General features: G+C 49.0%; 1 protein-coding gene across 4 annotated transcripts in view; it reads right to left on the reverse strand.

Moving 5' to 3' along the window:
• Nucleotides 1-8,393: 8,393 nt before the first annotated feature.
• The window catches only part of LOC107225992 (protein tiptop), a 117,649-nt gene continuing 101,024 nt past the window's right edge, over nucleotides 8,394-25,018 (reverse strand). For all 4 annotated transcript variants that reach the window (XM_046730398.1, XM_046730397.1, XM_046730399.1 and 1 more), the window contains 2 exons: nucleotides 16,437-16,695; nucleotides 8,394-14,396 (listed from right to left, as the gene is read on the reverse strand). In XM_046730398.1, the coding sequence (XP_046586354.1) occupies nucleotides 10,793-14,396; nucleotides 16,437-16,695 (3,863 nt within the window). In that variant the 3' untranslated portion in view covers nucleotides 8,394-10,792. The remainder of the gene's footprint in view (nucleotides 14,397-16,436; nucleotides 16,696-25,018) is intronic.

Raw genomic sequence — 25,018 nt, forward strand, 5'->3', positions numbered from 1 at the left:
TGAGTGACGTCTCTAATTTGTGGCCCAGGTCCTGATTGTCCTTGTCATCTTGATAATTATCCCAGTGCGCAAGAGCATTGCGAGGTTTTTATTAACGCGGTTCGTTTGGGCGGTGTGGAGGGGCGAGAACGGGGCCCGTGACGTGTCTATAACCGAGTGAAGGGAACGGGGCCCAGGACAAGGAGAGGAGGGGGGGGAGGGGGGGCGCGGCGCGAAGAAGGCGCGCGGTACTTTGTGGTGTCGTAAAGTAACCGGCCGCCCTGTAAATCCCTGCAGGAGTGTGGCAGCCCTGACAGATCCTCGCCCCCCTTCCGCCCCCCTCGATACGACAGTCGAATCCCGCCACCTTCGCGTGAGAGAAAGAGAGAGAAGGAGAAAAACGGTGTAACGAGGCTGCCAGCTTGCATAGATCGCGAGGCGCGATCCGCGTAATTAAAAATCCTTTTAATACAGCTGTAATATTCTTCGGAAACAGGGGTGATCGGGTCGTAAAATGTCCCTGGATCCGGGGGGAGAAATTCTCTGTAACTTTGTTGGCACAAAGTCCCGCGCTTCGTGTTTATTACTGCCTAAACGAGAACAGCTATAGTCAAAAAGCGCTTCGGCGGGTTCGATTTGTAGGCAGGGCATGACGATTTCACGGATCCTTGTCGTGCATCGTGTCGAAGAAAATCCCTCGTAACGAATTATTCAAACGCGGCTTTTTAATCTCCTTGACAATATTCAATTCTCGAATCAATTTTAATAAACCTGAATCCCGTAGGTATATCGTGTACACGTGTACTCTCACGTAGAATCTGACGTAATTAGAGGATGTAACGAGATGAATTTTGAAATTTGTGATTACCTGAAAAAAAATAAAAACTTAACCGAATTAAAAATATTTGACCTAAATATAATTTGCTCCTGAGTTTTATATTGAAAATATTTTTGACCTCTGGTATACCGATTAAACTTTAAAAAGAAATCCGAATCTCCCAAGAATAAAATCTGAAATTGCGTCGTTAATGTATCCGTAACAGAACGATGCGCAAGACTTGACTTTGGACGTGCCTGAGTTGAATTTTTCTAACTTGTTAAACAATCGAAACAGCTGCTGTATAATTGACGCAAGTGTCAATGACGAGCGTGGATATAAAGAAGAGTCGTGTGAAGTTGAACCCATCGCGCATCGCGCGGAGACTGGTTCCTATCCTATTTCACGTCCGGGATAGTATTAGGCGCGCAAGGTGGTCCGCCGTATTCTACGGAGTAGAAAAGAGAGAAATTACGACGTGGCGGAGGATAAACCGGGTCGGTCGGCCCGCGTTTCCTACCGAGACGACTGCCCAAATAGAGAAGATGCCGGGGGATCGGAGCCCGACGGCCTCAGGTTTGTGTGCGCATGTCTCGTAACTCCGTCACGACGCGACGCTCGACGTCGAGAACCACCTCGTGTGTGCGTCGTCGTCCCCACGTCCGTGTGGCGGAAAGTTGTACCAAACGGATGTAGATCACGGGGTGAGTGAGCCGTCAGTGCAGCGCCGCGTGGCGCCGGAGCTATACGTCACGGTGAGATCCGAGAGAGTCTCTCCCGCGGCGATATATCAGGACTTCTTCGTCTGCCGGAAACGTTCTCAACATTTTTACTCCGTTCCTTAGTTTTTACATACCCAGGTACCCTCCGACTCGCCGGACAAAATAAAATTCACACAATTTTCACGCCGTTTTTACCTTTCCTTACCTCGTTTTCGTTCTGTACGGACTAGACTTAATCGAGGCGTCGTAATATTGAGCGTAAAACTGCGCTGCGAGATTTAAGAAATGAGAATTGGGCGGGAATGACGACTCGAAAGACAGAAAAGTCAAAATGTAACAGTTAAAATTTCATAATTTTTCTATAACTATACATTTATCTCGACGATTCTGTTTTCTGTCCCTTTTTTTCATTTCGACGTACTTCAGTTTCATTTTTCGTTTTATTCCTTTTCGAAACGGATAACCGATTTCTCGTAAATCGAGTATCGCAACTGAACTCGCCGCTGTCTTTTCCGTATGAAATAGTTTGCGGTAAAAACGGAAGGAATAGAATAATTCCGAGCTATACGACATAAATTGGGAACGAAATCAATGGCCGCCGGATCGTCGAGGTCTGGAAAAGAGATGATGTAGAAAAGCGCCGGTCACGTGGTTCGGGGGTTGAAAGCATGGCAGCGTTATGAGATATCGGAGCGCTTCTGCAGGCGGTGTTTTTTTCGTTCATCTTTATACACACAGATCCTTGAGAGATTTAGGCATATTTGTACAATAAATTAATGCGATAATGCCAAGGCAAATATTTAATAGGGAAATAATTAACGATGGTTGGCCGTTGCCGCGTTGGCGCAGGTATTTTTTCCCCTCATTTATTTACAAATCTTGGCCAGTTTCGATTGATACAGTAATAACGGCCGAGCGGGGAAGGCGCGGGGAAGGCGCGGGGCATTCGATCTACACGCGCATTGCTTATATCCGGCAACTTTACGATGTTATCCTAACCCGAATATCGGACGAGGAACGCTGCCGATAGAAAAAGTACTTTGTTAGTCACTCTCCACCCGGGCAAGACCCCCAACGTTTATCTACGTGCATGTACACCTACACCTCGTTTACCCAACATTCGTACGTCATATTTGTATCGTAACCCCTCGTGCCCCCGCATCCAGGACTCAGCGAGCATCAGTAGCGAATGACAGCTGCAGTGATCCGATTTTTTCAAACCGCAAGAAGAGCCGCGCAACTGTTTTCAAGTGAAATCACACATCAGACTTTCTGACATTTCGTTTAATTAAAGTTGAAATTAACCGCTAAACCGAACGTCGTTGCTGGAAAGAAACATCAATTGACCAAGTTTCTAACTTGTCACAATTTCTGGGGTAATCGTCTCGCAACGCGTCACGCGGTAGGTACTCAAAAGCGATACAAAAATCTACGGTAACGAATAACCTGATGTAAGAAATGAGTTCCCGGTGATCTGCAAGCCCAAAGGTTTCCCTTTGCCACGCTTCTCCGCACAATGCCTCGACGTATTTCCATCCTCCCAGGAGCCGCTTCCCGCAGAACATCCCACACTCGGGTCCAGTCAGAGCGGTGCTAGCATCTTGATTCGCGAATCTTACGTGTAGGTAAGCTGCAGGAAGCCTGACGGTGACGGCGGCGGTTGAACACGAAGGTGCAAACAGGGAACACCCACGAACATTTCGCGGCACACCGGGGCACCATCTGCCTCTCCCACGCATTCAGCAACGACGTCTTAATCATATAACCAACATCTGGTAGCCCCCGCACACTTGCTCCGTGGATACCGACCACCGTCCGATATCGGTTCGAAAATTCGGCAGGATCGAGTCGATCTTAAAGAGATCCCCCGTCTCATCGAGGGTAGAAATCCCTTCTCGCGTAAAATAGGCCAGGTTTCAGGTCCCGGTTTTCCAGGGGACTCGACAGTCGCGAAGAAGCGGAAGAAGCAGGAGAAGAAGAAGAAGAAGAAAGAGGAAGGTGACCTGGACGAGGACCACAAATCTCGGCTATCTCGAGATCTCCGCGGGTTTTTGGCCGCTCTAATGCCTCTGCAGCCGGGATCTGGACCGGGGCTCCCGGTGGTGGTGGTGGACGCTCGTCCCGGCAGCTCCTACGTACCGAAAACGAAGGGGTCCGAGGACGGCGAAGCGAGGGACGAGCTGCCGGTGCAGATAGTACCAGAGGAGACCCCATACCTCTTCCTGGGCACATAAAGAACAGGAACGCCCGGACGTGTCCGAGACGGACGGCGCTTACGGGGGTGAAGGGGGGACGGGGCGTGGGGCACAACTCGCAACTCGCGCGAGTCGAGCGACGCGTCCAGAGATTTGTGTTCCTCGAGTTCTCGTCCCGCGCCCGTATTGCCGGAGAATTTACAACGTTCTCCAAAGACTTTCACGTCCGCCAAACTCAGGCCCCGCCCCCTCACCTCGCCCTATTTTTCACCGCGTCCTTTTATTTTTACCCCCTACAACCCTCTCGACGACGCACCGACATCGCCCTGCGATTTTTAACTTTGGTCTCAAATCATGTAACTGACGCACGCGTGAAAAAATTTTATCTAACTATTCGGTATAATTTTGTAGTAAATGTGATCCGACCCACGATTTTATCGTGAGAATCTCTATGAATATTTCTTGTGGCTTCTTCTTCATTTGATTTTTGTAAATCCTGTTTTACACTTCGACTTCAAGATCTGACCATTAATCTCGGCGAGTATTTTTTCTTTGAATTGATTTTTGGAACACTTTTCTTTACCGAGACTTGATCGCGTTTTCTAAATTCTTATCCTCTCTCGGTAAGCTGATTGCAAGATAATCATCAATCGCAAACGAAACAATGCATCATGAATGTAAAAAATTTCAAAAGTGAAAGCATGCGGATAACATTTATAATCTAGTAAAACCGAACGAGCCCTAAAACTTCGACTCGGTTTCGAGTTTGATTCCAAGTTCGTTTAAGAAATTCATTAAAGTCAACCCTGCTGTGAAAAGTTGGGTATGAATATGCAGAGTAATAAAGCCAATCTATAGCTGTGATGGGAGCGGGAAACAACGTCAGTCGAACCGCGGAGGAAATGTTCGTTTCAATTTTAAATTTCTTCTTCTTTTTTTTATTACTCAAGCTAGAGTGTCACGCGCGTCAGTTTCGACTCTGAAACAGAAGGAAGCCGGCGGTAGTCCTTCTTTCGGTATTTTATTTTATCCCATCCGCCCCATAAGATCGCATTCCTTACGACCCATTAGACGAATTCATTACTCGCCTCGGTTGGAAGTTTCGGCTTCCCCCGGGCAGCCAGCGGCGCGTCGATGACCGTTTCTGTGATTATTCAAATAGTCAATTATACGTGTTCCTCCGAAATGTATCGTCGCCATTTACGAGGGTATTATACCGGCTAGTGAGCGTCAATTTAGATAAAATAGAAAAAGTTAACGGCACTGCTATACGCTTTGAAGAGCCGCGTTTATGCCAGACGCTTACTAGACGCGACGCCGGTCACGTGAATGTGCGCATGAACTCGGGAAAACCCGATTATAAATTAAGAGGATCATCGAAAAGGTTGTGTCGTTTTTGTTTCAAAATACGAATTCAAACGACAAAGAAAACACGATTTTTCTCCGTTTTTGTTCTTTAAATTTTCGGTTGCACCTACACCACATTTTTTAAGTCCCCTCTTCTAATATGCAACGACGTAAATACTACGTATGATGTAGCTGATTTATACACGGAGAAAAACTTCATTTATTCCAGTAACTTATTGTAAGCCGCTAGTTTAAATTTTGCCGGAATTATAAGAAAATGTGGTTTCAGTGACTATTTAGTGTGGTTACATTTGTTAGGGCTACATTTTATGCAAATACTACGACATTAAATATGATCGTTCAGTTAACTAAATTTTTCGTTTGTGTAAGGCCTTGAAAAAAATTTATTCCTGTATAAGACTAACGTCAAATTATCGTAGTACTTACAAGAAAATATAGTACGAGTAACCGTAAACAATAAGAATCGTATTTCGTGAAATCGTGAAAGAAAAAGGTCTCCTTCAGATTGAAAAATTCATATAAACGCTAATTAGCCACATTACAGAAAATCGGAGAATCATTGAAAGGATCGAACCTGCCTTTCAAACTGTTTTAATTTCTCGCTGGAAGATAACTCGCGTCTAGACAATTTGCACCAATACGAAACTGTTCGTATAGATTAACGATCTTCAGAAGGTGATAAATGAGACTTATCGAATAGAAATTGATTACCTTGAGGGCCATGGTGATCAGGATTTCCTATTTCCATCGTCGATCCTCCCAGAGACGGAGTTCAGAGTCACTAAAGCAAGCACTACGCAAGAACAACACATGATTTACACAAAAGAACTAACAGGCACGCTCAGCGTCACAAGAATACCATTAACTCGTCCGAGTGAACGACGCTTTGTTGCATACAGTGTGGTAAGCTTTTCGGAAAAAAATGATTATTCACATAATCACATCACCGCACTTTAAGGTTGCGTCTGGACGCATTAATCACTTCTCACAACATGTACGAGAATTTTGCGACGCCCGTTCATCACGCGATCAATTTCGATACTGAACTTCGAGCAACGAGGCGGAGCGTACACAAAAGTTGGATGTGGGTGGGTATGTTTGTGTACTTCGAGAATCGATTTACTGTTGTGAATTCACCAGCAGAGATGGATACGCCTGCTTGTTGACACGAATACTTAGGATTAGTGTACATGAGACGTTACTGCGTCTTTGAGAAATTGTTTGCGCGTTTGAAAAGAGTTTAGTGTTTCAACTTTCAACTTTCAACTTTCATTTCCATTCCGGTGTTTGACAAAATATTCGCCCAGTCATGGATGGACATGAAACGTGTCGATTTGAAAGAGATGTTTGATGTTGGAAAAGATTAATTGATAATTTGTGTTAATCGGAGACACGTGCTGATATTTCAAGTCAAGGACCTTAGTCCTTGCGTTCGAAAAATGTCCAACGCTATAACTGCCATCATTCTAAACTTTGATGAAGTCTTGTCGCGCATCATAGATCGTTATAGAACGTGTCTATTTTAAAAAGTCACCAAATATTCGAGAGTAACGAACTACTGATTTATGTAAATTGCAGACACGCGCGGGGATTTTAAATCATCAGGCTATTGAAAATTACAGTTGTTGCTCAAATTTCGCAAAAATTCTATTGGTTTTAATTGATTTGCATAGATTTTTATTGATAAGAATTAGAAATGTAGTCAAAGATGTCTATAATTATTATTCTATCAAAGTGAGTAACATTATATCTTTCCTAACGAAATTGAATAAAAACGATAAAATAAACTGTAAATCAACGCAGTTTAGCAATGATAGAAGTCCATTTAATCATATTGCTTTGTGCCTTTTTGAATATCGCTGTCCTCGAGTATATCGACATAATGGATACGCAGAGGTAGCTAGAAAAATCTAGGCCAATATCCATCGTGCGATACGTCCCAGCGCTCACCCTCGATCCTTGGCATTCGACTGTCGTTGAATTAATCAGGATAGTTTCGATAATGGTAAGAAACTTCTTGACCAAAGGACGCACCGTTCGCAGGACACAGAAATGCAATATCGGTCTAACTGGAAGCCGTGTATATGTGCAGATCTCGGGTCCAATTCATTAGCGCATTACGGATCCAGGAGCAAAGATGCCTGCGGCATGCGAGAAGTACTTTTTACTCGTTTCCTTTCTTCTCTTTGTCGATCAGAGGAGCGAAAAGATGGTGGACCGGTTTCCTCCACCGAAGGAAGTCGAGCCGTAGATCGTCCTTCACCGTGATTTGCTGGTACCGGTCGCCCGACGGCTTCGAGGGCAGAACCTTTTACCTTTGAACGTTGGTACCGGTCCTCTTCCTCGTTCCTCCTCTCCGCCGATCGATTTTCACGGTGAGCCGATAATTCTTTCGACTGAAGACTTAAACGTAAACGTCTACGCGATTAGATGCAGCGCCGTAAGGCGTCGGAGGAAGCAGCAGACGACCGACCATATTGCGTAAGGAGGTGCGGGATCCACGTACGGGATAGTGAAATAACTTCGAGGATCGTGTAGGCTGCGAAGCGTGTATGCGTATAATATGCAGGAATAACGTAAAAAGGCGAGACTTGCATCTGTGATACCTAATTTACTTTGCATATAAATAGTCGTCGTCGCGGGTTGAACTTTGGAATGTGATACGACTTTGCGCGAATAGCACTGCCTGATCCTCACCTATTCAATGCACGTGAATGTGTCGCGTCGTTGCCGCCGCATGAGACTCTCGCCGTCTATTTCTATTTATTTTTCTTACTTTCGAAACTCCATCAGTGCGGCATAAATATATGAAGCTAACCGCATCCTGTACACAGCGAATCGTAATTTACGGGATTTTGCGGCTGTTATGGAAATACTCGATCGAAAAGATATGAGGGAGCTGGAGACATCGGGAGTGTATGGGTCGATTGAAATTTCGCTACTTTTAGTTTATAACATATATATTTATTTGAGCTTTAATTGCATTTTAAAATACAACCGAAATAATTAAATAATGACAAATCTGGTAAAATGGTTTCAAGAGTCGCGTATACATGATGCATTATTTTACTTTTATTTTTATTCATTTTTTTCTTCATGTGTTTTGTCTGTTTGTTTGTTTGTTTGCTTCTTTTACTTTTTAATCATTAATCGTTTATTCTGTTCTTACATTGTTTTGCTTGGATAGTTCGTATTGTTTATTAATTTTCACATCGTGTGTTTCTTTCTCGTCTTAATTGTGTATACATGTGTGCGTGTGTATATGTGTGTTGATTCGTGTTCGCTCATCACACTCTTCAGCAGTCGTATATAATTACAATAATAATATTATTATTATGTTTGATAAATACTTTTTAAAGTCCGCGATGGAAGAATTAGAGTTTACAAGATATATACGTATACAAGTGTTTCTCGGGGTTAGCGCGTTACTCATTCTCACTCTCATTCTCTCCCACCATCCTTCTCTCTTGTCTTCTTCCCTTTCTCTCTCTCTCTCTCTCTCTCTCTCTCTCTCGCTCTTTCACCGGTTCACTCTTGGGGTGTGTTTCTCCCCTGCCACGTTGCTCTAGTAACTAGTTCATTCATTCCTTCGTTCATTCATCCATTCGCTTCGGCGTCCCGTTTTCGATATCACTGCATTATTATTATTATTATTATTTTCTTAATTTTTTTTCGTTTTCAATTTCAATTTTTTTCATATTATATAATAATTCATAATGTACACAATATTATATAATATAACTCGAATGATAATAATGACAATATTTTACATTTAATGACGCATGGCTTAAATTTTTTTTTTCGTCTTTCTCCTCACACCTTCCTTCTTTTTGCGCAATAAATATTTTAAACAAATAAAAATTTACAATGTTGTCTACAGAATTTTTTTCGTTTTTGTTTTTTTCTTCAATTTTTCTTCCTTTCCATCTCGCTTAATTATTTTAATACTATATTTATATATATATATATATATATTTGCATATATATATATAATAATTGCAATAATAAATTTCAATATTGCACTCTCGCGTGCATTCCCGTTTTATTATATCTTTTACTTTTACTCAATGTGTGCTGTAGTTTGTTTTGATTTTTCTTCAGTGGCTTTTTGTTCAAGTATCTTTCTCTCCCCTTTTCACTCTACCTCTCGTGCAGTTTCGTCGTAACCGATTTTTATCATAATATAGAACGCTTTACGTTATTACACAACATCTTAAACGCGTACGCGCAACGCGCAAGGTTACGTATGTATGCCTATTTGTGTCCAGTATGTGATGCACGTATATGTATATGTATGTATATTATATATGTATGTATACACAGTACACACGGGCGTCCTGCAGTAAATGGTTATTTACTCGATGATAGCGCTGTTATATTTTAGTATATTTAATATATATAAGTATCAACAAAGAGATTCCTTTACAAGAGACTCTACCCTAGCCTATCCTATAGAAACTACGCCTTAACTTGATAATCGTAATCTTATATCAATAATAATATTGGGCAAGGGGGGGGGGGGGGGGGGAAGGGGTATACATGCGACGACCGATCGCCGCCCGAGAGACCGACGATCGGCAAGCGACTACTTGTCGATTTATTCATTTCATTATTTATTCAATTAATTAATTACTTTATCATTAACCTTCTTAAGAATTATTATAAAATCACAAACTTGGCGTGCCGAGTCCCCGGACTCGGCAGTGCCGCGAGATATGGTGGCATCACAATAATTAATTAACCTTATCTTCCTTAACATCATCCGCAACTATTTGTCTCTCCTCTCGTACTCACTTCCAGCTATAACTGTTTCTCTCTTTCTCTCTTTCTCCATACATATTATATACGATATACGTATGCATATATCAAATACGTCGAGGTACCTATACTTACACTCTTTTTATATATATATACTAAAGTACGAGACTCGGATTCACGTGCGCGCGTTATAAATTTTTCGGCCCAAAACCGCGGCCGCAACTTTTTAACGGCCGCGGCGGTCTTTTAGGAATGACAGTATGAGGCGCCGCGATTTCCGCGCCGTCCTCCGTCTCTTTACACAAGACTTTAGTGACGATGGAAAAACGAAATAATTTGACGTATAAAAATGAAAATGGCAAGTTACAGTCTCTCGGCCGATCGGGAAAAAATTCGGGAAAGCTAGGAGCGAACACGGAGGAGGACGTGCGGAGCACACGAAGCACCGATGGTAAAATTATACAAATTTACAGTTTTGCACAGCGTTATACATATAAATATATATATATATATATGTATAGTGATTGGCGTGCCTGTGTGTGTGTGTGTGTGTGTTGTGTATGCAGCGTGTGTTTAATTGGCTGCATGGCTGTGCGATTGCCGACGAGAAAAAACGAAAATCGTAATCGTAATAATGACGGTATAGGTATAACGACATAAGGGTCTTGCGAGGCGTTGAAGAGGAAAAAAACTCTCACTTTCATCGCCTGTTCAGCATAGGCAGCAGCTTATTATAACACAATTACAGCACGGTACCAGAGTACCTGTCGCGTAGTGTATTAACCGTGAAATGAGGAAACAAAGAAGGAAAAAAAAACACAAATATCGGACGACGATTTACAATGATATCGCAATATCTATAATAACATATAAATACACTACTATGTACAGGGGAAATTGTTTCGTTCTGTTTTTTTTTCTTCTAGCCCTGATCTGAGGGAGGACGACCCGGACTATACATACTTGCTCGAAAGCTGCTTCGCGAGCTCCGTATACTTGAGGAACTTGGAGTGTGGGCTTTCCTCGAGGGGCGAGGGGGCCGGCTGCGAGGGGCTTCCGTTGGGCTGGGCGATCGGGGGCGACTTGTTCCTTTGCGAAGGCGGCGAGGGGGCGGAATGCCCCGGGCCCCCGGAGGAGGACTGGGCCTGAGACGGTGACCGGCCTACGGTCATAGGGTCGGGGATGACGCCGTCCTTGACGAAGTGCATCTTGGAAAGGTGATGCCTGTAGGCGCCCTTCGATATGAACGGCGTGTCGCAGAAGGCGCACTTCATTATCGAATCGGCGGTTACGACGGCGTCGTTGCAGGCCCAGCTGAAGGCGAGAATCGCGCCAGGCGTCGAGCCCGGCGCCTGTCCCAGGCCACTTCCACCCCCCGAATTACCGCCCCCTCCGCCCCCCGAACTTCCCCCGCCGCCGCCGCCGCCCCCGCCGCTTCCGGTCTGACCGTGACTCGACGAGGTACCGGCGCCGCTCCTCGAGCCCCCGGAACTCGCGCCGCGAGTCTCAGTCTTGTCGCAGAGTTTCTGGAGCGCTGCTAGCGGGTGACTGCTCGTCTTTCTACCCTGAGCGTCCGACCCCCCGCCACCAGGACCGCCGCCTCCGCCGCCGGAGAGGCTGTCGAACATCGACGAGAGCGCGCCAAGACTACTGGAGGTCTTGGTGTCCGGTGTTCCGCGCGGAGTGACGGAGCGATCGCTGCTGGTCGGACTGCTGGTGCTGTTTCTGCAGGGACTCCTGGCGACCTGTTCGACTCCGGAACTAGGTCTCGGGGTTGGCGGGTTCACCGGGGGTGACATGGCCGCGCGATCGTCCTCGGCGGAGGTTGCGGTCGTCGTCGCGTCGTGGTGGCTGCCCCGCTGCTGGTGGTTGTAGGCCGGTTGGTGATCCTCCTCCTCGCGATCCTCGAGAACCTCCTTCTTCACGACGACGTCGCGATCCCGACGCTGTTCGAGGTTCTCCTCGGGCGTCGCGTCGCCGTCTTCCTCCCGAGGCTCTTTCTTTATCACCGGTTGCTGCTCCTCGTCACCGGACTCTTCGGGGTGCGGAAGCCGCGCCGGAAGCGCCGGCTGCTTGTCCGGTGTTACTCGGTGGTGGTGCTGGGGGTGGGAGAGTCGCTCGTGGCCTCCGGAAAGATCCATCGATCTACGCTCCGGCGTCATCACGTCCGTTCGCCCGCTGCCCCGCTCCGATATCGAGCTCGATTCGCTTCCGCTTCGCTCTCGTCTCGCGGCGACCGCTGCGTTGTAGTGCTGCTGCTGGTAGGACCGCAACAGGTTCATGGACTGGGGGTCGACCAGGGGTTTCATGTAGTCGACGGACTCGTCGATGCCGAGGCGCTTCAGGATGCTCGATCCCATCGGGGCACCGGCCTGGGAATGGTGGAGACCGGAAGCGCCGTGCCGCGCCCGGGAGTCGAAACTCTTCTCGATCAGCTTCTCGATCGCGTTGAGAACGGAAGGTGAGGAGTTCGGGGTTTCCGTCGGTGTCGGGGTCGGGGTCTCCTTGCCGGGGGTAGTCGCGTCGCTCGCCGAAGACGGTGACCGGTGATGCCTCGAAGAGACGGAGGACGCGTCCTCGCTGGCGCTCTTCCTGCCGCTTTCGGGGGGCCCGCTGGGGGGCGGAGCGTGGTTCGACATCAGGGCGTTCTTCAGGAAGTTCCTCTGGCTCATGCCGACGACCCCGGCCCCGATACACTGGCGTATATGGTCAACGAATATCGTCGTCTCTATCTTGTCTCCGCACTTTTCGCACGTTATTCGCCCCGCGTGTTTTCCAAGCGTGTGACCGAGCCCCCCCGACGCGTCCCCGTTCTTGAATTCGTTCTGCGCCCGCTCGAGCTCAAGTAGCTTCCTGACCGGAAGTGACTTTTTTCGCTTCTCCCTCGTCTGCCGACGCCGGCCTCCGCTCTCCGTAATCGAGCGCATAATGTGCTCCTTGTAGTGGGAGTTCTTCACCATGTGATTGCTCAGCTCTTTCAGAGAACTGAACGCCTGATCGCAAACCTTGCAGGTAAGCACGGCGCTCACGTGGCTGCTCGTCGCCCCGGAACCCGGCCCCCCGCCGCCGGGGTGACCGCTGCTTCCGCCCGTCGGTGGGCCACCCCCGGCTCCACCCCCGCCTCCGCCACCGGTACCGCTACCCTTGTTCTCGTCCGATGATTTCCACGAGATTATCTGCTCCTGAGATATGATGTTGGTGTAGTGCTGGGTCTGCTGCATGTGCGAGGTCATTTCGGCAAGGGAACGGAAGCTCTGACCGCACCACATGCACTTCAATATCTGCCGCGTTTGCTCGGCTCCCTTCCCGAGCCACACGTCCTGGCCTCTGACCAGCTTCCTCGGCAACGGCATCGTCTCCTTTATCAAGAGGTTCAATTCCGAGGGGCTCTGTTTGCTGCTCGGCGTCCCGCCGCTGCTCGCGCTGGTCGATGTTTGAGGCTGGTGTTGGGGGGCCTGAATGCTCGGCATTTGGGGAGGCTGCTGCTGCTGGTGGAGAGCCGAGGGCGGCGGAGGTACCGGCATGTTGACGCCGCAGTGCTTGGCCTCCTTCATGTGCGTCGACATCGCCGCGAGGGTGGGAAAGCTCTGCTTGCACCAAACGCACTTGAGGACGTCCTTGGCCTGCTCGGCGCCCTTGTTCAGCCAGTGGGACTGCCACGCGCTGTGCCGGCTGCTTGAGCCGGTCACAGCGTTTCCGGACCCGGAATTCCCGCTTCCGGGCCGGTAGAGGTCGTCGCCGCCGATCTTGCTCAGCTCGCTCATTTTCTCGAGCGCTTTGGTCGCGTCGCTCGGTTGGTACGGCTTCTCGAGTGCCGCGGGCGGCTTCATCTTGCCGTTCCAGAGCTGGTGATCCACGCCCCCCGAGGCCTTCGGCGATAGCTGTTGCTGACTAGTTGCCGCTGCCACGGCGGCAGCAAAGTACGGAAAGTGGGACGCCACCACCGGCGACGTCCACGGAGAGACCACGGGGCGTCCGTACGACTCTTGGTGACTCGTCGTTGACGCCAACCTTGAGGACTTCCGCGGCGGTGGTGGCGGCGAGTCTTCCGGACCCGGTCGCTTCCGACTCGGAACCGAGAGATCCAGGGGTCCGTTATTCGTCTCCGAGGAGGAAGACGGGGTTGGCGGTTTGCTGAGGTTCAGGGCGGTGTCGTCCTCCTCTTCCTCCGTCGAGGACGCTTTTCTTGTGCTGAAATCCAGCACTGCTGGCAGCGTTGTCGCACCTGGAGACAAGTCGCCTCCGCTGTTCGGCGACACTAGGAGACCCGGGGTTGCCGCTGGTGGGGAACAGGACGACGAGACCAAAGGCGAGACTGAACCTCGGGACAGCGGCGAGTGTCCCAGGAGGAGCCGCTGATGGGTCTGCTGGATGTAGGCCGCCATCACCGCTGCCGAATGCGGAGGCAACAGGGGATGCGCGCCCAGTGGTAGCGGAACTATGCCGGTAGGACTGACCGGGCTTGCGCTGCTTCGCGGCGGGAGGGGAGGACTTCCGGCTGTTGGACCGGACGATTCCCGCGATTCTCTCGACGGGCAGCGGGGACTCATTGGATCCCTGAAACAGAAAATTGACTATATTGACGCGCGTTCGATCGAGTTCGCAAGTCTTTTCATTCCTCAAACTCAACGGGAACCAAGAGAAGTGTCCAAAATCGAGTTATCGTGATCTTTCACGAATTCAAGGATTCGGTGCTTCCTGATTCCAAGATTCGGTTTTTATAAATCACTTGTACTTGGAGAGAAAATTGAATGTAAGAAGAAGAATCGTGAAGATCAGTTGCCTAGTCCACTATGGACAGGTTGAGCGAGCAGGACTGCGATGACAAAACTATGCACAAGGTGTTCGATCCGATCGAGAAACACCCCAAATATTAAAGCTTTCGTTACTAAACGTAATTTGAAACGACGATTAATGTCCGATAAAAGTTAATACATCATCTGATATCGTATCGCGGAATACGAATGGCATAAGAGCCAGCGATGTGATTTCACGAGAGTAGAATTGCATTTCTGAGCTACCTAAAGCGGCGTAAATTTTTTCGCTTCAAATTGCGACTTGCTCTCTTCTGTAATTATTTTACAACGGAAATCATTTCCGAAATGTTTTCGAGTACATATCCTGGTACACCCTGTTGTAACCATCTAGTAAGGTAAACTTTTTTCAATTAATCAGTTGAATGGATGTCTAAAAAAGATTATTGTTGGCGAACTTTTCAACATTGAAGAAATTAAGGTTCGAGCTCCTACGAAATTTGTTCAAAGAACCGACAATCAGCGTATGCTGTACACGTATACATGCAAACGTGTACAATGTTACAATACAATTTTATTGAAAAGAAGAGCACGTGTCGGAGTGTCCGTATAGATACCTTGATACGCCTCAGCTACGCATAACAGACTCTGACCGGCTCTGATTGTGAGCGAGGAGAAAAATCTTCGTACGTTAGGATATAGTAGAAGTAGCACAGCCAATACGCACAAGGTGGTTGGTCGAAAGAGACGAGGGTCAAGGGCCAGGCCACGATACGTGAGCTGCAGGGCGTAGGATGGGCGACGACGCACGCCTGTCGACAGCCGAGTCGGAACTGCGTCCTGACTAAATTGCCGAATGCGTGCGGCCTGATGAAAGGGGCTCCCGGCGTACGCAAGCAGGGGAAGCTTTCGAGTGGGGAAGAGGCGAGGGCGAGAGCGAGAACGAGGGCGAGGGCGAGGGCGACGGGGACGGGGGTGGGGATGGTGAACTGCAACACGCGTCGGTATCTCTATTGAAGCACCGACGCCGTGCGCCGCGGTGGTACCGTCGCGACGCCACCGCCGAGCGCCGAGCGAGAAACGAGGAACGACGAACAACCGCAGCCCCCGGCCCGCCGGTCCCCCGCCCCCACCGCCCCACGCGCGCGTGACTTTGCGTCGTATCAACAACGCGGCGGCCACGCGGCGTCACTCTCTCTCTCTCTCTCTCTCTCTCTCTCTCAAGGCACCACCAACGTTAACGGACGGCGGTGTGTGCTCGCGTCTTAGGGCCTAATTTGTTGTCGGGAGTACAATAAAGTAACGCGACGCAAGCCGACCGACTTCAAAGACCCACCCGCGTCCTTTGATATCGCGGTCGTTATCGACCGACGAGAATTTGCTCCTCTGCGATTAACCGCGCCTAAATGCGCAAACTTCAATCTAGCTCCTTGTGTAAACCCCTGCAGTACAGGCTACTTTACAGCTGGGCAATTTTCGAGTCACTGAGATTAGGTATACAGGATTATAAGTTGCAGGAAAAATGAAGTTTTTTCCTCTCTTGCCCGATCAAATGTCATCCAGGATCGCTCATGGGATTCGACTGTGAACTAGCATCGATATGCAAGTTCGAATTTCAGATGCCGAGATTCAGACCCAGAAAGATCGAGAAAGATGGAGAAAACTATCCCCAACAATTATAGTCGTTGAAGATTCGCGGAGGAACTAGATTTTCGGAAACAGGAGCTATACTAGCAAGAGTTTTTTTCGTTCTTTAGGCACTCTTTTGGAGTTTGACCCCTACATCAACCTCCATTTAACAATACCAAATGAAATTTGAGTATAAGAATAACGGTTTGCTGACCTGTCGGGGGGTCCGGTGTCTCTCAGTCCTGCGGGATTAAGCCGCGTGGACGTTAAGGGGGACGCAGCTGGAGGTGGAGTGGAAGTCGGTGGTTCGTCTTCGTCGTCTTCCTCCGAAGGCGATCCTTCTTCGTCTTCTTTGTTGGCAGGAACACCGCAGCCCCGGTCGCTGGGACTCACGGGGCCGTCTTCATCGGCGCAGTCGCCCTCCTCGCCCTGGAGGTCCGTTCCTGGACCAGATCCCTCCACGCCGTCCTCCCCTGAAACAAGAGATACAGTTCCGGTGAAACACACGTCGTTTCACGAGCACTGTCGGCACTCATTGTCAGACTGACTGTCGAGGTCGAGGGTACGTCGAATCATCAACGCAGCACGACACCGACTCTGGCATTATTATACATTTATGCTGGATCATACCCTTCAATTGCGTTCAGCCATCCGTGCCGGCTGGCTGACTGGCTACAGACCTCGCGAAAGATTACAAGCAATCGGAACGGAGTCTGAAGTAGAACTCGGCGCAAGTTGTTATATTACAACGTTAGCACGCGTTTAATTATCCACCAACAAGATACGTAGGTGGTTACCGGTATACGAGCCGTGTCTAATTAGCTGTAACGATGTTAATTACACCAGCTCGAAATTCCGCGGTGAAATCGATCCAAAGCATGTTCTTCACATTGGTATGGGTATCACTACATTATATGTATACGTCAACGACGAATCAAACAGGTTGCGTAAGCGGACGTCAACGGTACCGGACGTAAATCAATCAAGATTTAATTCGGGAACTCTCATTCTTGTTAGCGACGGAGAGAGGGAAGTGTTTTCAAATTGCACACGATTTGTTGATTCGTAAAACTTTATCTAAGGTTATCTGATTTGTTGGCGCAATAAGACGCGGATTAAGATCTGCCACCGCAGCGTTGCCTTATCTGGTGAAAGGTTAACCGTGCAACAGCAGCAGCAGCTATGATATGGTTAATAAACCAACTACACCTAAAGACTAGATTGGCTGAAGATTAGTCAGACAAATAGTGCGGTGTAGACCAAAGCTTTCGGGGTTGGCAGGTCGGTGGAATGATGCAACAAACGCGGCGAAGACACAGATTATAGCACGTCACTCGTCGACCCTGCGGTTCTACGCGGTTCGGTACACGTCCTTGAGCTCGTAAGCGAAGGGTGGGAAAACTCTATCGCGGTTAAAGAGAGGGCGCAAGCTTCTTGCGGCCTGACAAGCCAGGTGACTGATGAGGAGATTGAATACCCGGCTGTCTCTTGGGCTTTCTTTGACGTGGCCTCGGCACTCGCCCCCGTTTGGCCCCGGCTCAGGAGGCTGCTTTCGGCACTATTAGCATAATTCGCAGTTTTAGATATTCAGGGCTTCGCTTCCAGCTAAAGGGCTGAAGAAGCGCAACGGTGGGTAGGTAATTAGAACCCTCCGGGTATCGCGCTAATTACTCGCGACAAGCGACGCTCGCAGAGACGACTTCCAAGGTGAGTCGACGCTGTTCAGGCTCGCTCACTACACATCAAGAAATAGGACTCTGCATCATGGTCTCATGGTGGGATGGGTTTATCAGCCAGCCGAGTCTGGGGTCTGGAGACTGGAGAGTGCGGATGGTTGGTGAAACGGCGGCTCCTTTCCACCGTCTACCTTCTTCTCGAACCAAGTAACAAGATGACGAGGCGTAGAACGACGCAAGTAGTATACAGCCGGGAAGGAATGAGAATGATATAAAGGTGCAGGTGGTACAATGTCTGCTATCGGTTCATTTATCAGCTTTCGCGGAGAGGCAGCGAACGACGTCTGGCTCCCCGCGACTGTCGACGCTCGACGTTGTAAAGTGGTGTGGCGGTCGGGGAGCAAGTTAGACCAAGGATTGAGCGTGGAGTCGAGGGGAAGGATCGAAGACAAAACCATTGTGGCCGCCAGGACTCTTCCGTCATCGACATTATGAATTTTAATCAAATCATTGCCGTTTCAGGCGGGATGTTATCGCTGTATAATTGAACATTCACATTCAATATTCTGTCTTTGCGAGTAACGCTATTATCTCTTTGTGGACTAAAGGTATACATGTAGACTTGGGATGCTTCTCAGGAGGATCCTGCAAAACTGACATTCCATGATGCATCTGACGGAGAAAGGTGCGAATCGTACTGCGTCAACAAACCCAGCACCGATAACCTTACTGTTTCGATTCCTCACTTCTGCTGTACGTATAGTGAAACTGTCCATATTGATACTGATCACGTTGCTGTGAAAAGAATTGGAGTGTTCGAAGATTATCCAGACGGAAAACTAGTACAATATCAGCCTAATCAAGTCATGAGTAGTTATTGACAACAAGATCATTGACTCTTATACACCCTTCGTGAAAATCTATCAAGTGCAGGTAAACATCATTATCGCTGCTTCTTTTCAGATTAGCATATTTTCACATGTGGGAGCTCGGCTAAGATCAGGATCAACGCGAATGGTGCGACTCAACCAGGTTATGGAATATGGAGATACGGTCTCCGAGCAAGAAAGAGACCAAGAAAGAAAGAGGTCGCAGACAGGTGCGGGATGTAAATAATCAGCGAATAGTACCGGCGACCTGCTCCCGGACACGGAGGACACAGCCATCGTTCGATCCGCCATCTTGGTCCAGCGATTCCCTCCGAGGACAGGGAGTGTCGTCTTCGGCATTGACCGAGCGAGTGGGGGCTGCACCGTCCTCTGGCCGACGATCCGACCAACCAAGAATCGTTTGTTCCCTGGTAAGATGAAGGGAGGGAGACTAGGAGATCGCACATTGATCCGTTCCAGCATCGGCAACTAATTACGCAGATTTATGTCCCCATTGTCCATTGTCTCCTACCGAGCATTCGCCCGGCTGGTCGGGGTGCGAGGGAACGATAGCAAGAAGTGCAAGCGATCCAGGGCGGACCACCGGGAGGCAGCCCCGCCCGCTGCCATCCTCAGGTTAGGTTGGCCAGTTGGCGCGTACGCGTAGGAACACGGCTGCGACGAACAGGAGAACCGGCCGTATCGACGTCCGCGGGTTTCATCGGAGGATGGTGACTGCAGGCCACGTACCTCTCGGTTCTCGGTAGTGCCTGGAAGCCAAGCTCCTGAAATTGACAAGAGATTCTCGGTTGAAGGGTGCGCTGGGCCAGCCAGCCAGTCAGCCGGCGACACTGGCCCCTCCGACAAATACACCGGAGTGCCAATTATTCATCGGGGGACGCTGATCATCCGGGTAATTGGAAAAGCTCTCCGTCAAGACATCCTGGTCCACCGTTCCGGGGTCAGTTTCCTGTTTAATTACGCCGAGGAGAAGCTTGCTCCGGACCGCGTCATCCTCTCGACCCTTTATCTCGCGGTTAAACCCACCTCCACCACCGGTGCAGATGCAAAAGCGGCTACTGCTCCTCTCCATCTCTACTTCTCTCTCTCTCTCTCACTCGCACACTTTGGCCGCGTACCACCGAAGACCTCTATTGGTGGCCACTAACAAGGCCCTTCTTCTTCTTCGAGGATATATTTAAGCAGGAATAAGATCCCGTGGTGTACCGGGGCGCACAAGGCGTCCTGACACTCCGGGAGATGCGCTACCGCGATACGCGTACCTTCTGTCCTCGGTCTCACTCGGCTTCTCTCTCACCGCTCTTCGTCTCTCTTCTTCTTCCTTTCCCTCTTCGCCAGTACATGGTATATTAGCACGGACCCCTCTCTACATGCGGGGTGTACACCCGTCTCGTACCAGCTTTGCTCGCACAACAATAATTAGTCTTATCGCTACCCTTTTCTGTCTTTCCAGTCTCTTCTACTGCGCCACACATGCACGATGTTTCTTTGTGCTGTGGGTACCTTGTAGTGACTAGCAGTCTGATTCTTTCCCTGTCAAGACGCTGCATGCACGAATGCTGTCCGATATCTCTAACTACGCCGCCTCCTCATCGCCTCCCTCGTGTCTCTCACAGTCCCAGTCACGCTTTGTGTCCCCATCGCCTCCCTGTGTTCCAGCCTCTGTCGACCATGCTAAAATCACGCGTCGCCTATCCGTTATCGTATATCCACCTGCCGCGTCTCCACAATGTGTAAATTTGTGCCAATACAGCATGGAGTTTCTTTTTTCCATTGGACCTGACGCTGATACGCTGGGCGATTTGTCGTCTGGTCCATCCACCAGCGGCCATAAGACGAGGAAAAAAAATACTGTATAATAACTGCGAGGGACGGATGGGTGGCGAGGAACAAAAGAGAGGCGTTGAGGGCGGCGGCGAGAGACGGAGAGTGATCGGTGAACAAGTGTGAGTGAGAGAGTGATAAAAGACGAGAGGGAAGGCGTGATGAATTTCTGATGGGAGATTGTTGGAAGGGAAGCGTGACAGGAGGCAGACGAAGAGACTGACGGTACCTAGCGGTAGACGGACGGATGGATGGATAGACGGATGGACGGACGGATGGACGGGCGGACGGAGGCGAAACGGGGGGAATAGGGATGGGGGCAGGAGAAGTCTGCATTGTGATTCTCTTGCGGTCTGCGAGTGAGTGACTGACGGCTGAATCCATTCTCCTTCGCTCATCTCTCAGGACGGCCAGTACCGCGGCCCTCGAACCCGCGAGCGGTTCAACGCATCACTGTAAGGTAATTGTAACTCCAACCATCCGGGCCGAAAGAGGTTGTCTCCTGACTCTTCGCCCTTGTCGCGATGACCCGATTTTTGTTCTGGCGTATCCAGGAACAGCCTGAAGATATACCTGATGATGTTGTCCCCGCAAAGTACCTAGACACTGCCGTTCGAGCTGAGCAAACACTGGCTAATGGAAACGAGCATCGGTAGAGGTTCCGAGACGTTGGCGCTCGAACGGCAAGACGGAAAAGTCACAGAGGACGAGTTTCTCGGAACGAATGCACATCTCTCGAGGGACGTGCGTCTAATGCAATCCGAGAATAAGGGAGACGGAGATGACGGTTCAAAACAAACCTACTCCCCGGTCTAGGTGCCGTTGACCTCTTTGCTAAGAGTAAAGAGTACAGGAGCGACGACGCCGCGGTCCATGAACACTCACCTTCTGGACAGATGGTGCTGCTCACCGCCGAAGAAGTGGCTGCTGATGGATCGAGCACCGGGTTCACGTCGTGGATTCAAGCAACAGGTAAAACGCGTGCGTGTGAAATTCGCCGCCGTAAAACTACGACGTTACCCTCTCGACGAACGTTCGTCGGGACAAAACGGGGACCTCGAATGGATTTGAGCCGAGTCGCGTCGCGTCGAACGCTGGACTTAAACTGCCGCCGCACGCACCCGCCTCCTTAAGTCTACCTGACCGATTGACTGATGAGGCAGCGGCTATCCTAAGTCAACACTCGCTCCATCAACTGCCTGCATACTCCCCCCTCCGTCCTCACCTTGACTTCCATTCCCTTGTCCTCTCTCTTCTCCTCTTATGCTCCACCTGGCTCCATCACCAATCTTCCGTTGTCCGACGCACAGATTTAAGTGTCCCTGTCCAGTCTTATCGACGTCAAGAACGAAAGGCCTCGTCTCTGGCGACGCTGCGCACTGGCCAGATTGACGAGAGAAATTTCAGGCACCGCGGTACCACTCTCTCACCGAGGGAGAGAGCTCCTGCGGATGGATCGAGCTTTCCGAGTTGAGGTAAATGGATAGATATACTCAATTAAACACGACGCCGCGTGCACGCTGCACCGGCCCCGGATGGTGGAGTGTTGGTACTTTCTACGAACGGATACAGGCCAGATAAGGTAATCCCTCTCGCCGCTATCTCTCTTCGCTCTCTTGCTGCGAGATTTGAAAACCGTGTGAGAGAGTCGCGGTTGGCGGGAAAAAAAAGACTCGGTGAATTGTAATTTGCTGGGGGCTTTTGAACCGCGGAAAAGTCACTCGCTCGATTCTCTTTGAATACTACTAACATGTACCCAACGCCCGTCCGTTTCAAAGCTACGACCTGATCGCAGACTTCCGAGTGAATATAGCGATTGCTTCTTCTTCGCGCCGCGGGCGCCTCGCACAAATTCCTCTCCACTCACCTGCTCGCAGGTTACACCAGCCAAGCAGATATGCCTCGAAAGCTCTTGATTCTCTGACAATCTTTGATATGTCTTTTTTATCCCGTGACGCGCATATCGAGGCGAAAATAAACTGGATGACGGGGATCGGATCGAATGCGAAAGCATAACTGCGCGTGAAAAAAACGAGCAACGGACAGAATGCGAGTCGAGTCACCTTCTCGAACTGCCCGCTAATCAGCCGATCGTGGACGCCTTTTTCTCAGCTCGCTACGGCAGCTCAGGTAGGCATATACTTGGACATGCACGGCTGACCGAGTCCTGGCGGGTATGGCGACTGCATGATGGATGAATGTCGGCTCCCGTCAGTCCATCTGTCGCGCAACAGGCGACGCTCGTGATCGATGCGCTCTGCTCGAGTATCTAAAAAGTCCGATAGCTCCGATCCCGTTCCTGTGCTTACCCATGCACCTCGAAACCTTTTGGGCACCGATCGCCGCGCCAGACTCACACACGGAACACAGTTCCAACGGAAAAACCACCCGAATTACACTCAATTAGGTAGGGTGGAGTTATCGTTTCCAGAAAAATGTATCAGGTACGAGAGATGAAATTCACAGCTCGAAGAGAATTATATAATTATAGATATGTAGAACAGATTGAGTACAGCTGAATTTCCGTCAACGATATAAGAGAAACCACCGAAAATACCGTGATGCATTCAGATCCCAGTCTCTGTTAACCATATCAGTTTGGTCAAGATAATCGCGGACTGATTTATTTTCGCATTAGCATTCAGTTGAGAACTTTCAGTCAGAACAATCCATCAATAACCTGATAAAACCAGATCAAGAATGATGAACGTGGCGAGATGACGACACGTTGTTCTTGATTAAATTAGGCGACGGTAATGAAGTCAATTGCTATTTAGACTCATAACGATCCATTCAGAAATTTCATTCGTTGCAAGCAGCACCTGTTTCAACAATTCTATACTCAATAACGCAGGCGGCCGACGCGTCTGATCAAATTCGAAGGTCTCGCTGAAGCAATTATTAATGTGTGTGTGTGTGTGTGTGTGTGTGTGTTTGTGTGTGTGTGTGTGTGTGTGTGTGTGTGTGTGTGTGTGTGTGTGTGTGTGTGTGTGTGTGTGTGTGTGTGCAGGTATAACGAGAGCTCACGGCTTGCTTCTTTATTTCATGGTGAGAGAGCGGCAAGGGGGGGGGGGGGGGAGGGGAGACGGTTAATTGGGAACTGTTTGAGAAACCGGAGAGGCAGAAGAGCGAAGATATCAATGGCCGTCTTGGCAGACGTGACAGCGGCGTCGGCAGAAGGTAGCCAAACACGATCGAAACACTTAGGGCACGAGGGCGTCGTGACGCGACGGGGTGATCACCGCGCGACGTCCGTCACTCGACGCCACGCCAGTCCTCCTTCTCTCGACTCTCTCTCTCTCTCTTTCCCTCTCTCACACACACGCTTTCCCATCAAGCAACTACCTATCTGTCGGCGTGTCAGTTCAGGCCGAATGTCAGCACCTCCGTGACAACAATAATTGTCAGCGAAGTAGCGACATGAGACACGGCCATATCCCTATTTATACTTTACCATAAATACAGATACACCGCGCTAAGGCTAGCCAAGTGTACCACCGGTTGTCATTACATCTCAAGTGCTCCCAGGTACTCTCTCTCTCTCTCTCTCTCTCTCTCTCTCTCTCTCTCTCTCTCTCTCTCTCTCTCTCTCTCTCTCTCTCTCTCTCTCTCTCTCTCTCTCTCTCTCTCTCTCTCTCTCTCTCTCTCTCTCTCTCTCTCTCTCTCTCTCTCTCTCTCTCTCTCTCTCTCTCTCTCTCTCTCTCTCTCTCTCTCTCTCTCTCTCTCTCTCTCTCTCTCTCTCTCTCGCAATTTACCTCTTCGTCGAGCTTTTCTTTATAAAATTAATTCCCCCTCCACTCCGTGCAAACTTCTTTTGTTTTTATGTATTATGTCTCTGCCGTTATTTGTTTTTCTGTCTGCACTATATTTAGTGTCCAATGCCGCAGGGGATCTTGACAGCGTTTATACAACGACGTGCTCAAGTACTTTGCGTGACTTTTTTCATCCAGAATTCTACAATTTTTTTTTACCAATTTTTTTTTTTTTCATCTCTATCGAACAAGCTGATTTCTAAAAATATCTGAAATATTAGCAGGCTGCTGAAATCTAGTAGAAATTGTTTTTCCCCCGTTTGTCTTTTACGCACATATAAATCGTAAATCGACAGCTGAACACTGGCTTTAGAATACGAGGATTCCCAGAAGTTGGTTTTATCAAACTGAAGAAGAACAAGGCAAACCACTGTTTATCAATTAATCGATTCGTTGACCGTGTAGGTCTCTTCAATGTTTTTGTGCGTGGCAAAACAAACGATAACTCTGTGACGAATGCGACTTGGATCATATTCGTGAAGCAAGGGGAGGCGATTTTTGATAGTGAAATTCGAGTGGGTATAATTACGAGTGGTTACAATTACGATTCGCGCTTGGTGAGATGTGAGGATAAAAAGGTGACAGCGTCATGTC

This window comes from Neodiprion lecontei, chromosome 2 (genome assembly GCF_021901455.1).
Source record: "Neodiprion lecontei isolate iyNeoLeco1 chromosome 2, iyNeoLeco1.1, whole genome shotgun sequence".
Classification (NCBI taxonomy): Eukaryota; Metazoa; Arthropoda; class Insecta; order Hymenoptera; family Diprionidae; genus Neodiprion; species Neodiprion lecontei.